The 12,202-nt window shown below is 39.8% G+C and overlaps 1 protein-coding gene across 2 annotated transcripts in view; it reads left to right on the forward strand.

Moving 5' to 3' along the window:
- Nucleotides 1–12,202, forward strand: part of GRIK1 (glutamate ionotropic receptor kainate type subunit 1) — a 173,126-nt gene that overhangs the window by 160,241 nt on the left and 683 nt on the right. The window contains exons 15-16 of one of the 2 annotated variants that reach the window (XM_082076400.1): nucleotides 1,435–1,685; nucleotides 4,111–4,276. In XM_082076400.1, the coding sequence (XP_081932526.1) occupies nucleotides 1,435–1,685; nucleotides 4,111–4,260 (401 nt within the window). In that variant the 3' untranslated portion in view covers nucleotides 4,261–4,276. The remainder of the gene's footprint in view (nucleotides 1–1,434; nucleotides 1,686–4,110; nucleotides 4,277–12,202) is intronic. The other variant, XM_082076399.1, reaches the window with a different exon arrangement.

The following is a 12,202-nucleotide window of genomic DNA, read 5'->3' on the forward strand; positions in this document are numbered from 1 at the left end:
CAAAGACACAAAAGTATTGCCTAGTGAGATTTTTCTGAAGTGTACGTGTCTATGTGTACCACACTATTGCTAAAATTCTGGCACCCATTCTACCTTAAAATTTTGTTTACCTTTATTGGATTGATAATTGCAACTGCTTTAATTTGCAAAAAAAAATGTGACTTCGGGTAAAATTACTGCTTAAGAAAATAGTCTCATTGAAGTGGTAAGGGAGAGGAGAGGATAGATGGAAGTTAGCTACACAGACAAAGCACTGGCGACACTGTATTTCAACCCAGCACTAAACACTTCCAACTGTACGAAGCCCAACACAGCAGGATTTGACGGCACATAGATGCCTTGAGAACCAAACAGCTTTTCTTGTAACCCTCTCGTGGTTGCTATCATAAAATCATTGCTCCATAAAGAAAAATCTATTTCATGATCGCAGAATCACAGAATGTTAGGGATTGGAGGGGACCTCAAAGGTCATCTAATCCAATCCCCCAAAACTTAACTTCCACTAACCTCTTGTAATTAATAAAGGATTGCTGCTCTTATTGTTGATAACTTCAGCTTCTGACAACATAGGAAAACGTAATTGGTAGCAATTTCCTTTAACTAGGCACTGCTCCAGAAGCAGGGTGAGGGGTGAGCTTCTCTCTTGTCCTCTTTAGGGCTACAGGCTTGTGCTTCTGCAGGAGCACAGTTGGCTGAAGGGACTTACAGGCAGCAGAGATTTTGGAAGATGGAGAGCCAGAGGAGAGTGTGTGAGAGGCAAACCTCAACAGATTGAACTACCCAATGTGACCCCACTATTTGCCAGATACTGTAGAGGCCCATTCATGCTGCTGAGCCTGAAGACACATCATTTAGCAAGCTGTTGGCCTGCAAATAAAAAGCATGAAATAGTTGCTATTTTCAGCTTGCAATGCCAATATTATTGCAAGTCATGGAAAAAATGACTCGGCCACCTTGTGTTCTTATAAGATGTAAGGTAGCTGAAGTGGAGTTGTGGGCTTATGCACGTATAATATAAATGAGAAGAAAATATATCTGAGTGACTGAGCTTTTCTTAAGCTGTTACTCATTTTAAATGCAGCAGGAAAAGTAAACAGATGTTGAAGTAAATAGAAGAGATGCAAAGCAGAAATATCTCAAAGGATGCTCAAAGCAATATTCGAACATGATATGGAGGAATTAGCTAGCAAGAAAACTCACTGCCAAGGCTTAAATAAACCTCAGTAGGAAACCCTAGACATTATCATGAATTCTCAAAACAAAAACCACACCAAAGAGGCCTTTCCCACTTCCAGCCAAAGGGAAAACAGGACTTTCTAGCTGGAATAATCAATCTTGTGATCAATCTTTTTGCTTCAGATAGCAGCAGCATGCTCCGTCCCTGCCCTCATTTGGCTGCAATCAGCGCTGACAGGTCTTGCTCTCACCTTGCAGGGTCTCCTTACAGAGACAAGATCACCATCGCCATCCTCCAGCTCCAGGAGGAGGGAAAGCTGCACATGATGAAGGAAAAGTGGTGGCGAGGCAACGGCTGCCCCGAGGAGGACAGCAAAGAAGCCAGTGCTCTCGGGGTGGAGAATATCGGTGGCATCTTCATAGTGCTCGCTGCAGGGCTTGTTCTTTCGGTGTTTGTAGCCATTGGTGAATTTATATATAAATCAAGGAAAAACAGTGATATTGAGCAGGTGAGTCATCCATTTCCATCTTGCTTATGTTTCTGGGAGGCTGAGCTTTGTGGATGTGGAGGTGACTGCATTATAAGTCTCTTTGCTGGAGTGCAGAATTTGTTTTGCTGAACTCTCACCATGCGTTTCTGGCACTAAAGACAACTAATTTATTAATAAGAACAGGGAAGAACCTCACCCACAGTCCAATTAGTCCTGCTTAGTATGGCAGTGTTGAACAAGAGCAATTAATTTCTCAAACAGTTTCTGCTTGATCTTTAAGACTTCAAGTATAAATTATGCTGGAAAGGAATAAAACAAACTGGATTTTTTTTTTTTTTTTATGTGACATTAGCGTCAGCCCTTTGAGTAACAACAGGAATGTACTTCCAAATCCCCAAGTGTAATTTTTCTCTTGCTCTAGAAAGCATTTTTTTCACAGCCAGGGGTTTACACACTGTGCAGAAGCATGCACTTCAAAGCAGGGAGACCTACTGAAAGGTGATGGATGCCACAGTAAAGTAAGATTATGGAGCTAAAGAAATTCTGGTTATGGCTCCACCGAAGCGTAATGAGCAATTTAAAAGGGCAGAGGGAAAACAAAGGAAATGCTGTATATAAATCATGCCTTGAGTATTACAGCAGTTTGTGAGATAGAATCAATCATTAAAATAGAGTGTAAACACCCATTTACTGAACCACCAGCTGCTGTAAAAGAAACAAGGCATGGGCAGCAATTCAGAGTCTGTTCATTAAGTTGTCTGCCAGCCTTCTTACTCTGGCTGCCTTCCCTGGTACCGGTTTGCTCCTGGCCATGTCCTAGTCCCTGATGTGACCCTGCATGGCTCAACTGCTGTGGCTACCCTGATCCTCTTCACTTCAGCAGTACTTATGGTAGGGACAAGGGTCACATTGCCCGGCAGGATCAGTGGTCCCTGACACAATCCCCAAGAGGTGGGTTCATATCACCTAACTTCAGGTTTCTAGACATGAGGCATCTGCTTCAAAGTGACTTGTTTAAGTTCACTTTTAGATGGGAAAGGCAGGAGCTTTTCTGTGGGCAGTTCAACCTCGTCGTCCAAGGTGTAATCCTGCAAGGCTGATGACACACAAATGCCAGAAATTACTGTTGAGAAAAATAACCTTAATGAAGGCAAGGGGGATGAGTGGGAGGAGAAGGATAACATTTTGAACTTGTTCTCAGAGGTGCAGTTTACACTGCATACAGCAGTGGTGCTGGGACATGGGAGAGATTGATAGCTGAGTAAAAACAAGTAGCCAGGGCTGAGGGCCTTGGGGGGATGACATCTGATTTTGAGTAGGATAAATCACCCACATCCCCTTGCTGCCAGTAAGGGATTATTGTAGCAAAGGCTACATGCCAGCTGTTGAGACAGCTGAAAGGAAGTGAGCTGAATCCTCCCATGCATCTTCGTTTTCCAAATGGCACTTGGTGTTATTTTGGGTCCATGACACCTCATGCCAATGTCAGTGGCCTCGGTCCTCACAGTATCCTGCAGGAGAGGGCAGCTCCTGACCTTGCAGACATCTGCACGTGTGCCTGAGCAGACCCTCATTAAAGGCAATGACACAGTCTATGAACAACAGACGCAGCTCATGTGGAGCAACTTTGCAGGCCGTATTAATCAAAATGTCGCTGTTTTGGAATAAGTCAGAGATAAAGGATTTATATATTTTGCACATATTGAAGCTTCCTGATTAGTCCTTTAACCCTATGGACAGTTTTAGCACAAAATGCATAAAGAATGTATCGATATATTTGTTTCATTCATGTTTCAGGAGATCATTCATTCAAATATGTTTTTGAGAATAGCTGAAGCTAATTAAAAAGTTTAGTACAAATGTTAGTGTGGTGGAGAATATCCTGGAAACTCTTCAGGAGTCTGGAAAAGGCAACGCATTCCTGAAGTCATAATTACAGTAGACCTAAAGCTTTATATCACAAGGGAGTGTTAATTTACTTAGCAATATGTTGAGTAGATAACATAATATTCAGGGCTGCATATATACATGTACCATTTCTGAAACTGTACTATTATTTCACAGTAATGTGTAGCTTATTATAGGCAGTCTCTTAATAATTAAAATCTTTAAGTGAGCTAATGTGGTGATATAATACTTCTTTTCCAGAAGAAATATTACAGAAAGTAGAATACCAGCAATTCCAGTGTTACTTTATGATTTCTCTCAGTTTGTTTTATTTTTATTCTGGTGAAATAAGAAGCTTAAATGGAAAATGCAATAGAGTGTATATTATCACTAAACTCATCCAAAGCATCAGTTGAATACAATCTATGAGCTTTCTGTTTCCATAAGTAGAATATATTTTGATTTATATAGCTTTTTAATCTCATTCTCATGTTTGTTTTTAATTTTACTTCTTTCATTTATTTATGTTCTCCATTTTTCTTTTCTTGCATGCAAGGCCTTTTGTTTCTTTTACGGACTACAATGTAAGCAAACCCATCCGTCCAACTCCACCTCTGGCACCACCTTATCTACGGAGTTAGACTGTGGCAAGTTAATCCGAGAGGAGCGAGGGATTCGAACACAGCCCTCAATTCATACTGTATAGTCAGGAAAGAAAAAAGGTGTGTCTGATGGAAAGCATTAAACTTAAACAGTGCACATAATGGCAAAGGTTGTGCTCACCAACACGTTATTAACGACTACAAAGTGCCTCTTGCTTCAGCAGGAGATAAGCTAACCTAACGTAAATTGCCAAAGTCCTGGAAATTTGGGCAGTTTAAATGCATATCACAGAAAATAATTACACCTACAGCAAAGAGTGCAATAGACTGTAGTAGATTTTAAGAATTATCACAGTCTCTGTGTACAATTGTCATCTTGTCATTTCGTGGGGTAATTCACCTTTTTCAGGTAAGAAAAAATATTTACCTCCTTTTCATCTCCTACCAAACCTGAGTAAATCAACAGTAATCTCATTGCTAAAAGCATGGAGAATTATTTTGTTTGGTCTCTGCCAAAGCATTCAGCAAGTGGGCCAAACAGTTCTTTATAAACCTCAGAAAATAACCTGCAGGGCTCCATTAGCTTTCTGAACCCCTATTATAAGCAGCCAGAGATTTTTAGCTGGTATATCTTATTCCCAGTGTCAATATTTAATGAATTTTAATTCACCCATTTAAAATTCATTAGCCAAAGCCTCCAAGTAACTATCATAGCACAAAATCATATCTATCAGTTAAATTTTATGCCATGTAGCCATTAACATTTAAGAACATATTCAACAAAACACCCTCAGGCCCCCCTAATATATACCTTTCACAAAATAAATCCATTGACTTGGCTTGAGCAATCCATGAGGTTCAAGGCTTTGTAACATAGAAAACTCCTTATATCAAACAAGAAAGCCTTGGCATTGTTTTTTCATATTGAAAAACACAAGGAAACTTTTGTGTAGGAGGTTGGAAGGATAACACTTCCATATCCTGGAAGGATAACACTTCGATTTCCTCTAGTCCTCAGCTAGTCTGGGGACTGACAGGGCAGGAGGCAATGGACTGGATCTGTTGTTGCCACCAAAAAACATATGACAACCATTTGAGATACACAAAATCTATAGAAATGGCAGCCCGTAGGATAACATGAACCATGGTAAACAATGACGTTTGCAAAACCTGACTACTTTTTACCCATATTTCGTTGTATTCCAGCCTACCACCAATTTCACCATTTCATTTCACAACCCCTCACACCTACTTAATGTTTTCTTGCTCAGTGCAGTTCCTCCTCATCAAACAAGTTAATGATCTGTTTTATTGAGGGGCTATTTCTTGACTCTACTGCAATTAGAAAACTTGTTCGAGTGGATGACTTCACACTCAATCACTGTAGCACTCTGGTGAAACTCTGCTCTTCTCTTGAATTGTTTCTCTCATAGCTGGCTCCTGAGAAAAGCCAGTTAATACAGTGACCTGTGCTTTCCTTCTATTCATGTTACAATTTTTGGTCAGCGTTATTTATGCTGGCAGCAGGCTTAAGTATTTTTTGTGACAAAGATCTACTGCTCATAGCTAGACTATACCGATTCTCCTCTGCCAATGCTCATCTATGTACGTGAGTGTTTATGCACTGCTCCAGACACTGCAAGAAATTGTCTTGCTCAAAATGGCACTTTAACTTGTTTGAATAGGGCCTTGAAAGCTTTAGTTCTTCATAAAATGAGCCTTCTTACCAGCAAAGACCTGAATTAGATCTTCTGTATCCCTGATTTAAGAAAGCACTTTTGTTTGCAGCTTCCCAGTAGAAGAGACTTAAAACTAATTAAATTGAGCTTCTTTTAACTCTCAGAGGAGAAGGCAAAATTTCTAATGTATTTGTCTCCATTATTGGTCTCACAAGAAATCCTCTGGGATGCAGCTTTGACCAGTTTTCTAATCAGTTTTTAGATGAATGTAGAATCCAAACATTTTCTGTCCCTTTGTGGGTAAACATTTTCATATCTGTCAAGGAAGCAGTCACACTGTTGGTAACAGTCATCATTCCGCTGTGTCTGGTTGTCCCCACAGGCAACCTCTCGGATGACTTACTTGTGGGAATAACAAAGCAAGTCCTCCTTTCCCTAATGGAGCTTCATTCCCAGCTGCAAAATGTTATTAAAAACACTTACTTGCTCCTCAGCAGCCATGCCAGCAGCTGAGGCAGTGAAGAGCCAGCATGCCGCCCGAGGACTGACATATCTATGCTTGTAAAGACAGTTTTTACAAGGTTTGCTGGGGCTCCAGAAAAAGGCAGGGGCCTTCAGGTTAACAGGAAGGCTTGAGGAACACACTGCCCATAGCATCTCCCATGAAGTGCATGGCACCTGGGAGGACTCCTGCATAGACATAACAAGCTTTGAGAAGTGTTGAAGCATTCAAAGATTTTCTGCTTATCAACACTGTAAGCTTCTATGACTGCTATACTTGGAAATTTGGCCACAAAATTGCTCACAAATGCAGATGGTCATCATTGCATCTTCCTAACTTGCAGCCCTGCAGCTGCATCTAGGACCCAATAAACAAACCGGGTCCTTTCTCAGGTGTAGGTCAGTGCAGGGACTTTGCTGTGCAATCAGCACAGAGCCAACAACTCTGCCTGTGATAGATGAGCCACAACAGACTCCATCAGTTCTGGCACTGCAGTACCAGTAAAGCATAGCCAGAGATATTTTGGGAGAAAAATGGCTCTAAGCATACCCTTATGTCATTTTGTATTAATTTTTGTTTTGTCGTTCCTGTATTTTACTCAGAACTCCCAAAATATTCAAATTCGTAAGTGTTTGCAAAAAAATGGCATATGATTTGACACACAGGAGCCATCTGTGACTGAAAGCAAAGAGGCAGCCAATAATCTAGTCCCAAGCCCTTGCCAGGTTGGTTTGGCTGGGGTTGGTGTGCCCACCTTCATTCAGTGGTAGTTCCTGCCTTCATCGAACAGTCTATAGTCCAGTTAGGCAAAGTTGCAGGGAGAAGGAGGGGAAAAGGACACAAGAAGAGAAGAATGAAGGGAACAAAGGCAATAGGATCACAATTTCAGAGAGAAAGGATGAGGGTGGATTAACAACATGGGCCTGCACCGCGGAACTTAACCAAACACAGCAATAATCCCTTCTCCAACTAGACTGTTACTTACTCTAGGTACTGCCATGGTATCCTGTGTGCTGTCCATTTTGGATCAAAGCCTTGAAGTTTCGCATCTTTAACTCTTTGGAAAAAAAGGAGGAGGTGAAAGGGGAGAAGGAAGAAATCCCCTTTCTAGGTGAGGTTCTTGCAAAATAGAAATTTTTCTGAAGTTGTCAGGTCTGCAAATTCCCCCTATTTCAATGAACATCAGCTTGAGTTCCTCCAGTTTCAGGCTACAGCCCCACCGTCCAGCAATACTGTGGCCATCTGTGCCCTCACTGAGCAATCCCATTCATGTTTGGGAGACTAGCAAATAGCTTTTTTTTTTTTTTCCTTGTAAACAGGAAACTGAGGAACAGTTTCTATAACTGAGGAAGAGTTAAAAGAATCCATGGATTATTGTCATGCTGTTTTGACAATCACTGTTCAAGAGATTCTGACAGTTTAAAAACTTAATTTAGTGATCTCCTCATGCAATTAGCCATCAGTGACAGACTACTCAAACAGATTCTTAATGTGCCGCAACAGCAGCTGGCTCACTAGGAGAAGCTATTTTGGATACTTTTCCTTCATTGTACTAAGCACAAACAAATCACTTTTCTCTCAGCAGAAGACATATGTCAGTGTCCCAGCCATGGGTCCTTCACAGTGATGAGGGCACTGCAGAAGAAAAATCCTGACTTCTGCACATCCTTCTTTGTGCCTGAGCTTGTTAGGTGTTCTTCCAGAATAAAATCTGGCCCACATCCTTTTTTTTTTTTCATAGCTCTCAGTTCTCCAGCACAGTGCACTATAGGGTTTGTTGTTGTTGTTGTTATTTGTTTGGTTTTGCAAAGCGCTGATAAAATGCAATTGAAAAATCTTGTCCCCAGTGGTAGCCCAGCAGCATAACCAGCAGATCGATAAAGCCTTACTAGATTATTTTTTTCAGTCTTCTTTCTACTTCATTTTATGTCATTTTTAAAATTCTGAATCTGTAATTATATTAAAGCTTAACATAGTCTTCTGCATGAGAGAAAGGAAGGATTCAGGAGCTTCATGACCAAGCTTTTATAGCCTGCTGAAATGACCAAGGGGCAAAAAGAAAGAGTTACGTATCACAAGGAGAGCAAAACCTTTTCTGTTTTTAAAGGATGACATTTCCTTTTAGCCTTGCATGCCATGTCCTGCAGCATTTTGACACTGCTAGAATGAGAAAGCCAAGCTGACTAAAAGTGAAATGTTAAACTTATTACGCTGTTAAATGTATTGCTCTGTGTCTACTCTGCTCTTATTCTCAGCAGGACCTCAAAAGTGGATATAACAGTGTGTAAAAAAATTGCTTTTTAAAGAAACCCTTTCAGTCTGGTTATCCACATATGAAGCTAAAAGAACAATATATTACCCTTTTAAATGGAATTTATAATGTCACCATCCCCTTTTTAAAGGCTACTGTAATTATGCTACAGAGATGGTGCTGTTCAGAGCGGTATTTTGGGAGTCTCCACTGAATGTGTTTCTTGCCCATGTTTTTCCTGTAAATCCTACAGCATTCAGGCTGAGTTAGTACTTGCTCTGTACTGCAGCTTTCTACTACTTGAAAAGTTCGGGGCAATTCCAGTTTTCAGGCATCTGTTCAGTTTCCTGATGGCATGCACAAGCTTGGAGATAGATAGGATTTTGAGCTATGCCTCCTGGAGCTCAAGGAAGAGTTCGTGTGTAACTGTCCTTCTGATGAGTAGCCCAACCCCTGAATGTTCCAAGTATCATCTCAGATTGCTCTTTTAGACCATCTGAAGCTCTGTGTGAAGGCAGAGGGGCAGAGGAAGCCCTGTTTCTCCCACGTTTGTAATGTTCTTTGCCACCTCAAGCTGGCTTTCTCAAAGGTGGTAGGATCTCAGACAGGAATATACACAAAATTGATCAGAGTTGTAGTTTGTCCGTAACCATGGGGATATCTTTGAAGGATCAATTCAGGGTTTTAAATCTATTTTGAGTCATTGCTTCACTTTGACAAAACTCATTATAATGAAGTTTAAAGTCCCTTGAAACTAAGCATAACGCAAGTGTAAATCTAAAACTGCTTTTGTGCTTTTACAAAGCCAGGAGGTACAAAGGTGTAAAACTCAGGCAGCTGCCACTGTAAACGCTCTTCCCGTTTCTCCCAGACCCATGTCTCTCTGCAAGGTGGCTGAGCCCATGAGGACGAGAAGAAATGGCCTCAAGTTGCACCGGGAGAGGTTTAGATTCGATATTAGGAAACATTTCTTCACAGAAAGCATTGTGAAGCCCTGGGACAGGCTGCCCAGGGAAGTGGTTGACTTGCCATCCCTGGAAGTGTTTGGAAAATGTAGAGACAAGGCTCTTAGGGACATAGTTTAGTGCTAGAGTTAGGTTATGGTTGGGCTTGATGATCTTCCAGGTCTCTTCCAACCTAAATGACTCTATGATTCCCATGTGTGCTGTGTGTGTGCTTCAACCTCTCTCATGGGTCATCAACCCTCTGGGGCCTTGCATTGCCAGGATAGGTTAAGGGAGAGTTTCAATAAGGCAGAGCACTTTCAGATTTCGAAAGCCCTACTTCCATGCTTCCTTGGGTGGATAAACATAATCAAGTCTACAGAAAAGACCATCAAAAAGAACAGTAATGTTTTTATAATCAGTTTTAGATATAACTGCTATTGATGAACAATCAAGCAAAAGTTTAATTCTTAGAGACAAGACCTAAACATCAAAGACATTCCTAAGAATATCTTGAAGTGTTTCTGATAATATTTCTTTTAAAATTCAAGACAGAGTTGGAAGTGGAATTAGTTGGGCACTTTACAAATCATGTAGTCAGATATTAAAATCCTCACATACTTAATGTCAGCATCTGTCTGCAGATTTAAAATTATCTTCATGGGACTATTTTGTTGATATGAAATTGAAGGACATTATGATAATTGCATAGTCTGAATAATAGGAATCAGTTTGGAAAATTAAAATACAAGCCTATTAACAAGGCCGTAAAAGGTACAGTTTCATCTGCAGAAATTATCTCTGCATGCACATTACAGACACTGATAGCTATTATTAAATACACACACAATGTACAGGTTACTAAGGACAACAAGGAAAGAAAATAAAAATAAACATGATCAATCCTACAAATGGTTAATATGATCCTTTCCTTATGTGCCACGGAGTTCTGGAATCACTTTGTAATCTAGCTTTTGAAAGCTTAATTAAAACTAAGATAGTAGAGAGAAATTATGAATGCTAACTCATGGATAATTAGAGCATGCATCTTTATTAGTTTGAAAATAAGTGGTACTACTCTATAAAAAAGCCTGAAGCAACACAGAAATAGTATCTTTATTAGGATGATACCTGCTTCACCTGCTGTTTCCTGAGGGCATGGGGCTGCAGCAAACACCTTTAACTGTAACTCCGCTAACACTGGAATTCCTATATTACAGTGTCAAAGGGGATATTTAAATTATAATTGCACCAGCAAATTCCTGGCTAATACCGACAGTAATTTGAAAAAAAAAAAAAAGCCGTATACTGCCCTGGCCTACATCTATTATATTTTGGGTCTGGAATGAATTAACAGTAGTTTAATTTATGTACATTTAATAATTTTAGATGAGCAAAAAATCAAACATCTCAAAGAAAGAGCATATTAAACTATAGATTTAACATACTATCGGATCTTAGTCTGTGTGCAGTCCATCCCACAAAAGGACATTCTGGCATATGCAAGATCATACACATTTACAATACACACATGCAGTGATGAACTGACGAGCGTATTTGCAGAACCAGGGTGACACACGTTATAGTGTAGGTTTATATTGGAGAGGAAGAAGCACAGTATGTGGAATTCACTTCTCTGGAATTCCTTTGCTACTTTAAATAAATTATTTAGCCTTGATCCAAGTTACCCTTATACTCTCTTTCACTTTGGAGAACATTCCCCTGGAATAGTTGGCTACTAGGAAAGCTTGGGTTTTCTCTTCTTCCAATAATAAATCTGGTTTTGCTTTTTTTAGCCCTATAAAACTGAGATCACTATTGCATTATTACTGGTTAAGAACTGAAGGCTGCTTACCTTGCATTTGTGCAAGGTTTCCTTTAGAAGGGAATTTGTATTTGATACAGAGAACCACGTCTGTGTGCTGTTGGTGTCATTTTACAAGAACTGTAGTTTTAACCAGTTGTTTTAAAGCTGCTCAGTTCTGCAGTTCTAGAAAGGGTTTGGTAGGAAGGATTTCTCAACTTGATGAAGGTAAGGTGGTTAAAGCTTTCTTTCATACTGCTACCATCACTTCATTTTATATATATTTGCATGAAACATTTTTGCATTGCTAGATGCACTTAAAGCCTCTTTGTGTTATGTGTAGTTATTCCAGCTGTAGATTTTAAGGGATGTTTCCACTTACCCGAAATGTCTTTGTTAATGTTATGATGGTGGTAAGAAAAAAGATTTCTGTTTTCTTTCTGAATTATTCAGCTGCCTTATTCCTGTGGTAATTTTCTCCTGTCTTCAACACACAATATTTGGAAAAGATTCTTTCCAAAGAAAGAGAAGATTGAGGACTGTACTATATTTTAGAAATGTCTGTTAATTCTATGAGGAGAAAATAACTAAACCACAAAGAAACCCTCAGAACCGGTGTTCTTTGTTTTCTCTAGTATACCAATTTTTTGTGGCTAAGGTACATGTGATTTTAAAAAAAAGATGATCTTTTTTCTTTTAAGGTCAGGAGGAAATTTACCTACTGAAAAAGGGTAAGTTTTACGATACAAAGCCACCAAAACATCGCAAATGCATCTGTGTAGAATTTCAGAAACATTCATAAGCAGCTTTAGTTAAGCCAAAGTTAAATTAAATTCAGTGGAAGCCAAGTTAGGTAAAAAAACATG

Source organism: Streptopelia decaocto (genome assembly GCF_964273445.1).
Source record: "Streptopelia decaocto genome assembly, chromosome: 1".
NCBI classification, from domain to species: Eukaryota; Metazoa; Chordata; class Aves; order Columbiformes; family Columbidae; genus Streptopelia; species Streptopelia decaocto.